The sequence below is a fragment of the Plectropomus leopardus genome, chromosome 13 (genome assembly GCF_026936395.1).
Source record: "Plectropomus leopardus strain MGB_pleo_1.0 chromosome 13, ASM2693639v1, whole genome shotgun sequence".
Classification (NCBI taxonomy): Eukaryota; Metazoa; Chordata; class Actinopteri; order Perciformes; family Serranidae; genus Plectropomus; species Plectropomus leopardus.
In genome coordinates this window covers 9,174,660-9,187,199 of record NC_142188.1, presented here as the reverse complement: position 1 = coordinate 9,187,199, position 12,540 = coordinate 9,174,660, and the positions used below count along the sequence as shown (strand labels likewise).

At 40.5% G+C, this 12,540-nt stretch overlaps 1 protein-coding gene across 21 annotated transcripts in view; it reads right to left on the bottom strand.

Annotated features, from left to right (window-relative positions):
• Nucleotides 1–5,698, bottom strand: part of camk2g2 (calcium/calmodulin-dependent protein kinase (CaM kinase) II gamma 2) — a 77,723-nt gene extending 72,025 nt beyond the window's left edge. For 18 of the 21 annotated variants that reach the window (XM_088086348.1, XM_042502222.2, XM_042502223.2 and 15 more), the window contains exons 1-2: nucleotides 5,499–5,697; nucleotides 4,386–4,480 (exon numbers count right to left, since the gene is read on the bottom strand). In XM_088086348.1, coding sequence (XP_087942474.1) covers nucleotides 4,386–4,480; nucleotides 5,499–5,563 — 160 coding nt within the window. In that variant the 5' untranslated portion in view covers nucleotides 5,564–5,697. Of the gene's footprint in view, nucleotides 1–4,385; nucleotides 4,481–5,498 lie in introns of all 21 variants that reach the window. The other 3 variants (XM_042502213.2, XM_042502215.2, XM_042502216.2) reach the window with 1 other exon arrangement.
• Between the last annotated feature and the right edge of the window lie 6,842 nt (nucleotides 5,699–12,540).

Genomic DNA, 12,540 nt, shown 5'->3' with positions numbered 1-12,540 from the left:
TGATGCATTCATGGGCAAATGGAAAACTGAAATTCTGAAAATAATTTCTGCTTTTAAAGTTTCTGGCTATGATAAATGATGTTATTTTGGCACTTCTTTTTTTTTTTAAATGTGCCTTTCAAACCCACTGGTGGGTTGTGGGATTCAGGGGCCATTAGGGCAAGTGCATAGGAGCACTGTGCTTGTTTGAAGGATTCATTGTGGCAAAATGTCTCTTATTCTCTTATTCACTTTATTTTTCATTTTTTGAATTGTAAACAAACTGATGGACGGGCCATTCTGGCTTGTATGGCGGGCGGGAGTTGAGCCACCAATTGAAAAGGCATCCTGCAAATACACATGTTTTGGATTACTTTTGTGTTAAATTGGCTACTAATAGGGAATATTTTTTGTGTGATTTTTTTTAACATTTCCGTCAAATAACAATGTACTGAAAGGGGGAAGAAGAAACAAGAGATGAGATGATCGGACGAGTTTCTAAACAAGGCAACAGTTGAGAAAGACAACCAAAACCACTTTACTTGGATTTGAATCACATCACAGTGAAGCCTCACCACCACTGAGGGCATTGTGATGGATGTTATAAACGGACAGTTTGATGATTTTGTCTGGGGCTTAGCTTATTGAATGTTATTGAAGCACATACTGTGGACTAAAGGTTACAGTGTACGTGCAAAAATACCAAAAGTACAGTGGGTCAAAGTAAAAAACTGTCTGTCTGTAAACTGCGATGGATGTTTACAACAGACGGTTTGCATGATAATAAAAATACAGTTTATTTAGAACCTGTCTGACAAATGTTGCTGCGTTAATAGATTTGGTAAGTTCAACATGACCTCATTGCTTTAACTATGAAAATAAGACTTAAGTTGTTATAAACGGGAATATTTTTTCAATGCAAAGTTACCTGTCCCAGTGACACATTTCTTTCAGTTGTATAGGCATGGTGTGTGTGTGTCTGTAAGTGTGTGGGGGGTTATGGCAGGGAAAACATGCTTCTTGTGTTGGTAAAAACAACACAATGGCAGCACCAGCACATTTCAGCTATGATTAAGAGCAATGCGCACTGAAGGAGAGTCTAATGTGTGTGTATTTCATGATGTGAAACTGTAAAGACAGGCCTTGTTCGCATATAGTTAAGTGTGAGAACATTTAAATAGGTGAGAGAAAATGTGTGCAACAATGTTTGTGCGTCAAGTGAAAAAAGAGCAATCGTCCTTGTGTGTGTGTGTGTGTGTGTGTGTGTGTGTGTGTGATAATTGTGACCACTACCCTGACACACACACACATACAGAGAACGCAGTTTCTCTGCCAGACAGCCTATGGGATGAAGAGTTTCACCCCTGCTGTTGCCGGGTTACTAGCTCCGGACCACTGCCAACACAGCCATCCACACACACACTAGATCAAATCACATGGTGAGAAGGGTTTTTAAGATCTTTTCTCAAATCAATCTTTTGTTTACAGAGAAAGGAGGGAGAAAACATGAAAATGACATGGGTGGGGGTGTTTAAGAAATACAAAAAGGCAGAGGGGGAGACAGAGCAATTCAGCCTGCATCTCCTGGGAAAAGAGCAGCCCGACTGCTGCAGAACTGGCCCCAATCTGCACTTCATATCATCACACAACCTTGGGTGCAACCTCCTGGCATTTGCACACAGCGTCTGCAACACGCTCACATGCCAAGACAAGAAAACATACAGTGAAGAGTCAATGGGATTCATGTGCAAACACAAACACGTGTGACAACCAAAACAACCAGCAGACAGAAATGCCTGGATTCAGCTACATGGCAGAAGGAACGCAATGACACACGCAGAGCAACAGGCAGACTAAACGACAACAAATCTGCCGCAAATACTGAGGCACAGGTGGTGATATTTCAACATGTGTTACGCTGCTGCATGTGAACACACACACGAGCACACTGTAAGTCACTGCATATGTCCCAAATCTGAAATGACCACATTAATGTAAAGGATAAATCTGGTTATTTCAGCATATTTTCATAGTTTTGGCATTCATTTCTAACAGTTACAGTAACATTGTACTTACAAGAGATATAATAGAGTCCTGTGACGATAACTACTTTTGTTGGACAATATATTGTCCAAAAGATAATTGCGATATTTTATATTATTGTCATTTTCAAACCATTTTATGCCACTAATAAAATAATATAAAAGCAAAATTATGCAAGTAGACCCTTTATAGAGAAATTAACTTTAAATTCTTAAGAATATTCAGACATTAAAATTCAAATGTGAAAAAAAATAAATGTCCTCATTAATTAGAACAAATGTGTGTATTTGTGTGTGGAAGAGCTGAGCAGTGACCCTCCAACAGAGAGCAGACGAGAGGACAGACTCAGCGTGACTAGAAATGACAGCAAAATGTGTCTCAGCATATTTTTTTTCTGTTCATTCAGCTTAGGCGCTGTGCTTATAATGTCAGGGGCGGCTGTGGCTCAGGAGGTCGAGTGGGTCGTCCACTCATCGGAGGAATCTGCAATCCCCGGCTCCTCCAGTCCTCATGTCGAAGTATACTTGGGCAGAATACTGAACCCCAAATTTCTCACAAGGTCTGTGCCATGGGTGTGTGAATGTGGTGTGAAGCACTTTGAGTGGTCTGATATCAGACAGAATTGTCTTGAACTCATTACATTCTGTTTCTATCTTCAGTCTGACATTGGGTCCACTCTAACCGATTTTTCTGGGTTTATTTTAAGCACAAACTGATGCATAGCCGTGCAGACATATCTGTTTTATCAGGGTTTTAAGAGTCGAGAAGAGCAAAGTAAAAACAAACTATGATGTTGGGCCATATTGAAAAGACATGTCATCTATGTATCGATTTAGAGCAGCCTAGAAAGAAGTGTCTATCTTGTCTATAACGGTCACCAATGTGGTTTTTCGTCCAAATAGTTGCACCGACCAACTGACATAGCTTGAGTCCCCCCATGGTACTCAATGGTTGTTTTTACATTGACCAGGAAACCTCTGTTTAATGTTAAAATGCCAGTCGAGTCGGTCAACCCAAACTCGGTGGAGTGGGTGGATTCAAAGGTCTGGACCCCAGCAATGAAAAGGCGCTGAGTAAATAAAAGGTCTTTTACAATTTAAGGAAAAGCCTGCTGTCTATACAACTGTCTATGCTGGTGACATGCTTATGTAAGCCTGCATGCATATCTGTGTAAGGGCAATATCGAACGAATATATGGACATGACGATGACAATTTACGATAACGTAATTAGTAACCACTTATCCAAACTGCAGCTGGAGTTGGAGTTGGAATAGACTGCCTTTTTTAAAAAGATTTTTTGTGGGCTTTTTGCCTTTTTTTTATAGGACGGCTTAAGTGTGTAAGAGGGAGAAAGAGGGGATGACATACTGCAAAGGGCCGAGGACAGAATCGTACGTGCAGCCACTGCGGCGAGGACATAGCCCCTGTACATGGGGTGCCCGCTCTAGCAACTGAGCTACTAGGCGCTCTAAGGCTGCAGTTTATTGGATGCTTTTGTCAGCACCCTCTATTGATATCTTTGCATTTTTGGATAAGTTACATGTGCTGCATTACAATAATTTAAACAAATTAAGTAATACTTTGAATTCAATCCATTTTTTATGAAACAGCCTTATTTGGCAATAATCCCTCATTGTACTGGGATACGTATCCTCAATATATATACACTTCTCATCACATCTGAGTCACCAAACTAAGCATCTGTGACTCCAATGTTTGATCATACAAGAGATGCATTAAGACGCAGTTATGGGAAACTATGAACCCTTCACAAGTATGGTAAGAACAGCAGGTCAACGTTAAACCAGGAAGTCAGTTTCGACTAACCTGGAGGTTTGTTCAAAGCCTCTCTGATCATCTGACTCCTCATGTTTGACTTATTTTTAGCTATGTTCCCGGGTTCCCAGATCCCAGATACTAGCAATTAACTGTGAGTCCAGTGTTATCATAACCAAACGGCCGAAACTATTAAAATAACACAACTTTCCTTTATCTCATCCTACAAGCTGCTGAGGATATTTTGGGCTAAAGGTCGAGCCGGTGCGAGAGACCAACAGTAACCATAACAAACCAAAAATGGTTGCAGGCAGCTGCCAAAACCCACTGAACCTCAACTTAAACCGCAGCAGCCCAGCTCTGCCAAGTGGCCTCCAGCTCTTGAGGAATCTCCGCTGACAGGGATGGGACAGAGCGCCTGGATCGCTGCTCTTCAGGAAATAAACTAACAAACCTGCAGCTGAACTGACATCACCGAGCAGCTACACCAGAGCGGACAGCAGCCTAACATTGTCAGCTTTCAGTTTGCATGAATACACGCAGGCTGTAATGCCGAGCTACAACAACGGATATCGGCCGTGCTTACCTCTGGCTGAGAGCTTTTTTGTGTTGATAATTTTAGCAGCATACTCCTGGCCGGTGGACTTCTTGACGCATCGGCGGACGACTGAGAAGGCACCCCTGGAGCAGAAGAAATCAATGACAGATCAGTTTAAGAAAGCATAACAAAACCCTCCATAGCGTTTCTGCACACAGGGGGGGAATGCATGAACTTGCCACACACTAAAGGCATGCATGAATCTCATACACCTAAAGAGAGGGGAAAGGAAGTCACATGCATAATTAATACAGTCTGATATTCTGTCTTTGAGATGTGAGAAGAGGTCCTGACGACTAGTGCATGACAGGCAGAGGGAGAGGGTTTGTTTCATGGTCAGAGGACTCAGTCACTAGCTCACAGGAAGAAACGTGAGTACAGGAGAATGAAGCCGCTGAGAGGTAGAATTAACATTGAACTGGCTGCATTTTTGCACACACGCCTCCTTTAAACTCTGTGTCGGAAGGTGGAGCAGCTCTATTAGCCACATGCAGAGATTAGATGTTACAAAGTGGCTTTGTAGCCACCATATACACTGCAACCTTAGAGTCCTTTCATGTTTAAATCCTGAGTGCATCGCATGTGTGATGCGCATAGCCAAAATGTGCAACCACCACAGTCTTGTTTGCAGCAAAGCCTTGTCTTCCCCTTTTTTGACATATACAGTAGCCCTGCAGTCTGCTTAGAAATGCACAAAAACACAGCTGAATGATTGAACATAAGCGCGAGGATGCCACCAGGCAACGGGTGCGTGCAAATGAGTTTTCGACGCGTGCTACCTGCAGATAAATTGACAAACAAGTTGGTCCTATACACGGATGTTATACACCTTTTGGGTTACAAAGAGCGCCTCAATGATGCGATACACCTTTAAATACACACTCGGGATTAAATGCAAGCCTTTGTGCCGCTAACATGCCTACAGCTCATTGTTGCTTAGGTGGTTCTTCTCGCCTTCCCTGTTTTTTGACAGCCCCTCTCCTGCCTTGTCAACAGTGAAGTAAACGCGCACAATGGCAGCAGCAGCAGCAGCAGCAGAAAAACGTGCAAACACACACAGACACACTGAATGCAACAAGAGCAGCGGCGGCGGTCGCTTACTTTCCGAGTTCCTCATACAGCTGATATTCGTCTGTGAATCTGGTCGAGGTTACAACTGTAGCCATGTTGACTCAAGTGCAGGGGAGAGGGGGGGAATCGCCTCGCGCTTCAGTGGCCGCCTCGCGCAGGTTTCGGGAGGAGAACTCGTGAAGGCAGAGAGAGGGAAGAGAGGCTCGAGCTCACAGAGAGGAGCAGGGAGTGGGAGGAGAGAGAGGAGAGAGGGGGAGGGTGGGAGGAAGGGGGGCAGAGAGGAGCTGTAGTAACAAAGATCTTCTATTGCGAGGATGAGTTTTTTTTTAAAAGTGAAATTAAAACTGGTTTTCAAAAGCAGGCGTTAAGAATCTAATGCCTGATCGGATGTCATATTTTGTGGTTATGCCATTTTCTATTTGATCCTTTATTTTCACTTTTTTTTTTAGTTAAGTCAAACTTTCTTTGAAGAGCACATTTAAAACAACCGCAGCTGACCAAAGTGCTTCACAGTCATAAAATACAAAACACAGAAATACAGAAGCATAAGACAAAAGGAACCTAGGAGAGAATAGACATAATAGAGCAACCCTTACCACAAAAAAGGATGAGGCATAACAAAAGATTAAATCAGTTTAAGTTGTCATGCTCAGATCAGTTGCATGCCAATGAAAGGAGCTGGCTGTTCAGTAGTGAAGAAAAACATTTCTGTTGTTTGAGCAGTTTTTATTTGTATGGGTAAGCTGTTTCATAGTTTAGGGGCAGCCACCTAGTTCTGGGAACATCCAGGAGCCCCTGATCAGTCGACCTCAGTGCATAAACTGGAGTATGAAGATAAAGTAACTCTTCTGGATAAGGCAGCGCTAGACCATTTAAAATCTTAAAGACCATCAGGCCAATACTGGAGTTATGTGATCCCATTTTCTTTTTCCAGTTAGAAGCCAAACAGCTGCATTTTGAACTAAATGCAGACAACACAATGCCATCTGATCTATTCTTACATATAAAGAATTCCAGTAATCTAGCCGATGATGAACAAAAGCAAGAATAGCCACCTCAACATCTTTACTTTGAATTTTGATGTTGTTAAAATAATGTATTGTTTACATTATACAGAGTGCATCTTTTGCTTTTTATCTAAGTAAAAGCCGTCCAGTGTGTAAGATTTAGGGTAATGTATTGGCAGAAATGTATAATATTCATAACTTTATGTTCATTGGTATATAGCGTAATCACCTGAAAGTTAGAGTTGTTGTGTTTTAATTAGGTAAACTGAGACATTTATGACTACATATGCAATATGGATCCTACATGTTGTTTCTACAGTAGCCCAGAATTTCGGGTGTTGTAGCATCGGACCCTGTAGTTATCCTTCATGTTTGGCACACAGGTTAAGTTTCATCTGGTTGCAGTCTGCAACCTCAACACTAGATGCCACTAAATTCCACACGCCAGACCTTTAAAGTCATATACAACAAACAAAGGTGTTCACTGAAGTCAAGAGTTATGACAGAAATCCAATGCACTCTAAATCCTGATTAAGTGGCAAACTCTTTGGCTGAAAAATGAAGCCATAATTGAAAAAAAAAAACCCAACAAAAAAAACGTAGTTCCTCTAATGGCCACCTAAGGCTGGCTCCAAAAGTTAGTCAGCCCCCATAGACACCAATGTTAAAATGCCAAACTTTACAAGGGAAATGAACATGTTAATAGCCTGGTACAAAAAACAAATGAGTTTGGTCTTTATAGCAACATTCAGGACAACTGTACAGAGGTAAATTTTTATATAACTTATCCATTTACACTTTATTTAGGCTCAAAATTATGCATAGTTAAGCATGGGGTCGCTTTGTGTGACAGGCTGTCTGCCAATAGTGTCTTCGGGATGTCAGTCAGATCCACCCCTTGCTCCTCCAAGACACCACCCTGTCATTCAGATATGGTCATTTCTGGTTCCAAAAATACAAGATTGCAACAACAGAATTTGTAAATTCAACTTCACATCTATTATTTTATACTGTCTAAGATCTGGACCAAAGTAGTGGACTTGACAGACCAACATTTGCATTTAAAAGGCTCTTAGCCATGCGGACTGAAGGGCTAATTAAGTCAAATATGTGGAAATACAAGTGTGGTTTTAATATTGTCCGCTTTTTAAAAATTAATTAAAAACGGCTTTATGAAACATTTGCACTTGTGAAAATTTTATGAGGTGGAATTTGATGGTATTTTTTCCCGATTTTTATGCTCATTCTTAAGTATCGCTTAACATTGCCCTTCCCTTAAGCTTAAATCAGTCTATAAAGATCTTGTTCATTAAGTGCATGAGTTCTTTTTGTATTTTTTAATAGTAATCATGGCATTGTTTTCAATGATCATCTATTTATTGATTGATTGATTGATTGATTGATTTCTATGCAAATGCACAATGACCCCTTTGGTGGTGATTCACCGTGTATTTGGCATCACAATCATGTCTTCAGTTGGCTACACAGAGGTGACACTGTTCTATGTTCCTCTGTTGTGTTTTGTTTTGTTGTTTTCTCAAACCAGAAAAAACGGCAGAGTGAGACCTCTTTCCGCTGCATCTGCTCTGGCAGTAGTGGTGGAGGTGGGATGAAAGCCACGCGAGATCTTTTCTCTTGTACCAGGAGCTACAGATCCAGGTTCAGTTTTACCATCTCTCCCTCACATCTTCTATTCACACGCACAAAGATAGAGCTGACACCAGAGCAGCTGAAAAGAGCAGCATCCTTCGAAGACCGTGTAGTGAGATGTGATGCCGCAATATTTTAATGTTGGCACAGAGCAATGAGCTGCATGCCCACTGTATTATGCTTTTCATTTCCTAAACTGGGCCTCCCAAAAAAGGAGGATCAGTCACCGCTCAGAATGTGGCACCAGGAGACAGTAATGACTCACTGTTTGGATTTTGTTTCACACCTTCTACTGTTTGTTTCCAAACCTTTTTATAAATCATATTCAACCACAAGCAGTTCTATGTATTTCTTTTAACATTTATATTTAAAATTTACACGCAAGATCGACATAGAATATATGCTCTGAATGTTTTTTTGCTAATGAAATGTCTTGAAAAACAAAGATTTAAAGATATACTTTTAAAAAGATTCTCATGTGTCCTCTAGTTTCCATATTTGAGGAGCACTTGCATGTCTGACGTTGATTTTAGGGCACAGCTATAGTTTAAAAATGTTGCAATACCACAATAATAATCTAACAATGTGTTAGGATGTGTGTGTTAGTATAACCCTCAGGGCTGTTTCACTGTGACAGTGATCACCCTCACAGCTAAATGCACATCTACCTCTGTATCTTTTACAACTGTGTGCACCTAAACGCCTTCAGTCACAGTGCTGACGACTTCATGAATACCACTGATTATGATTATCACTGTGTATTCACTTTTTTTTTTTTTTAATCTTTTAACAATCGCAACTGTCTTCTTAATTTAATCATGACCATTGCATCATCCCCACTGTGGCAGTTTCACAGAGGAATTTCAAATAAATACCTAATTTAAATACAAATGAGGTACAAAAATCAGTGTTCAAAGATCATTGATAGCAGATATCTGATTACCTCTAGTTCATCACTTACACCAGCCGAGAGAGATCTGTTCAGGGAGTCGAGGCTTCGATCCGACTCGTGCAGTTTTAGGGATTGTAACTGTAAGCTGGAGCGTCATTGTATAAGAGACAGGGAATTATATGTGTTATGTAACGGCCTGCTGCACTGTAAAGGTTTATCTGAGCTTTCATGAATATCTCATGAAGGGTATTAATATATCCTCTTGGCACCGTGTTTAAGTATGTACTGTATGTGTGTTTGTGGGTGATTACCGCTGCACACGCTGCAGTGAGGTACAGGGATGAGCTTACTTAGCAAATATGTTTTGTCTCTCATCTGCATCATCTGCATTTGATTTTCGATATGTGTTTCTTTAACTCCTATATGATGAAAAACTACTTTCATTTTACAATTGTGGCTGTTTAAATTTCCATGTCTTCTGAGCAATTTAAAGCTACTCTAATGGATATTTTACATTAACAATGGGTCAAATGACTACCTTTAAAATGAAAGGTGCCTCTTGTGACAAACATGCAGATAATAATCCCCCAACACTCAGCTCGACAGAGTGCTTCAACATCTTTTATCTCACTCTTTGGTTTCACAGCCCACTCACTATTGTGGTTCACTCTCATCAACATTGTTTCCGTTAAAAGAAGAAGCTTGAAAACCCACTGTGTACAACACTAAACAGCAGACTTAGTTAGCAACTAGCTGTAGGTGAACATGGTGGAGCATTTAGCAAAAGAGTCAGATATTTTCAGGAGCTGGTGGAGACCAAAAAGCAGTTAAAAGGGACTGAATATTGGAGAGTTCAACAGGTCACCACAAACATATATCCAAATGAATATTAATGTTAAGTTGTGAGGTTGTTGGATGAGACTGAACTGAGAGTGAACATCAAAGGGCAATTATACTTAAAAATGTCTGAGACACACGATTAACACTTGGATAAATGATAAATTGAATCAACCTGGACATGATGTTGGGAACTGTCCTTTACCTGATAATATATTAGGCAAGGCAATCCGAAGGTCCTGCAGGGAACGCCATGCTTGGATCTTCTTTCCATGTGTCATGAAGTGGAGAAGTTTGTATCATCACACTGAGCCTGTAATTTTAAAGAGAATTTCTTTAACAAAGATTAACTGTGAAGTATCTCCCAAAAACAGGCTATGTAAGTCTGCTAGTCCGTGTCACCCTTTCTCAATACATTTCCCTTAAAAAATTTCTTCTCTGCCTGTGTGTCCGAATTTTCCTGTTGCCACCATTACCGAAAGATGACATGGACAATAGTACCGAAAGGTCATTATACATTTCTTTAACAATCAGACAAGCGCTGGGAGGCTTTTGTATCTCTTCACTAAGTAAAACATCACAATGCCCTTAGCATGTTCAATATGTATTTATGCAAACGTGAATCTTCTTTCTCTTCCTTTATTTCTGCCTTGCCCATGAACTGTGAGTGTATATCTGGAACAGTGTTTCAAGAGCAATGCTGGCGATTAATGAGTGTTTGCAGTGAGCACAGGAGCAGTGCGACCAGTTTCTGCCATAATTACAGGGAGCCGCTCTGATATGAAAGCCTAATTAGTGAGGGTGCAGAGGTACAGTCGTATTAATTGCTGAATTGCTGTGTTTCTTGGTGATGTGCCTGTCAGACGGGTCTTGGACAGGCTGTGCAGTGGCAGGTTGAAGGGTGGGCGGTAACAGTGGTATAGAGCAGCCATACCAACCTTTCAGCCTTGCAAGCCCTTAAAAAATGAAGCAGTGTGTACTTGAAAACCCTTCGCACAAGCTGCATCTGAGCAATTTGACCAAAAGTGTTTTCCCCTCTAACCTGATTGTTTCATTTCTAGGCTAATTGTTAGAAGTCTGAAAATGGAAAAATGCTTCTGTGTTACATTAGAAAAAAGTAAAACTTCGACAGTGTGAATATAATTTTGTGTGACCAAAGACATTTTTCTCTTGCCCTATTTTTATCAATGTGCATCCTCTTAGACTTATCTTGTAACCCCTGCAACCACTGGTATAATATACCTCAGTAGAAAGAAGCAGTTCAGACAGAGGTACGTGTAAAGTGAGGAGGTAAGCAGAAGGAAATAGGAAAAAGTCTAATAAAACACAGATACAAAACTTCTGCCTCATCCTCCCCTTTAACCCACATACACAGGCTCAAAAACCTTCATTTCAATGAGGTAATTGCCTCTCATTCGAAATAATCCACTGTCCTGTCTTCCTGTTTTGGTAGCTGCTGCCTCATCACATGACACTGCATTATTTAACATTAGAAAAATAAACCCTCCAGTAGTGGGTTCATAGAGAGCCTATAGCCTCCAAAACAAGCCAATCCGCAGAACAAATGCTGGCATGTTTTAACTCAAAATATCCAGTGTGGTGGCACAATCAATGCTAAAAATACATCCAATGTCTTGCAATTAAACATTAAAAATGTAAAGGCACTATTGCTGCTGAAAATGTTAGTGGCATGATTTCCGCTGGAAATTCTGCTGATGAAAAAAAAAAAAAGAAAAAAGAAAAAAAAGAAGGTTTTGGTGGTCCAATCTCCCATGGAAATGCAGTCAATGTCTTTGAAAAACACCTGGCGTTGATAGCACAATCAAAGCTAGAAACTCCACAGATGCCTTTCTAATAAACAGTATTGGTGCCATATTCACCACTGGAAATGCAGTAGATGTTTGCTAAAAAATTTAAAAAAAAAAAACAAAAAAAGCGTGATGGCCCTTGCCTCTAGAACTGCTGGCAATGTACTGCTAAAAAACCCCACTTGATTTAAGTGGCACAGTCACCACTGGAAATGTGGCTGATGTCTTGCTTAAAACAAAGACAGCCCATAAACTATGTTACTTTAGAACATCAATATGATACATATGAAACGTACAAATGTAACGTATCCATGACTTGCAGAAACATACATTGCTAACATTTTCCTCTGGCAACAGGGCTGTCCAAAGACCACTGACATATTAGCATTGCTTAAAAGTTAAATGAATAACAGTTTAATGATGACAGTGTTGGACAGTAACTAAGTTCATTTACTCTAGAGTAATGTGTACTTTTTTCACATACATAAATATGATCAACTTATTAAATGAGATGATGAATTAAAGACATAGCCACACAGGTGCTTTCACTTAAGTGTCCAGTTAGACCTGCTCAGTTTGGAGTTGTGCAAACATGTACTGGGATTTACTTTACTGGGATAAGGTTATCGTGCACTAAAACTAACAAGCTGCACATGATAGTAACTTATCTTGCGTGCATGAGATTAAAAAAACAGATCGTGTTTCCTTCTCTTGTGCTCTTAAAGCTCGACTTCCTTGCAGTGATGATACTGTAACAGCAGTGTTGTGGAGCCACAGAGGCCGAAGGAAGAGGAGTGACTCATTCTGCAAGAATGTTTTCAACTTGGCTCACGGCTGCACTACGTATCTTTTGAGAGCCTCTCCTCCCTCATGCTGAC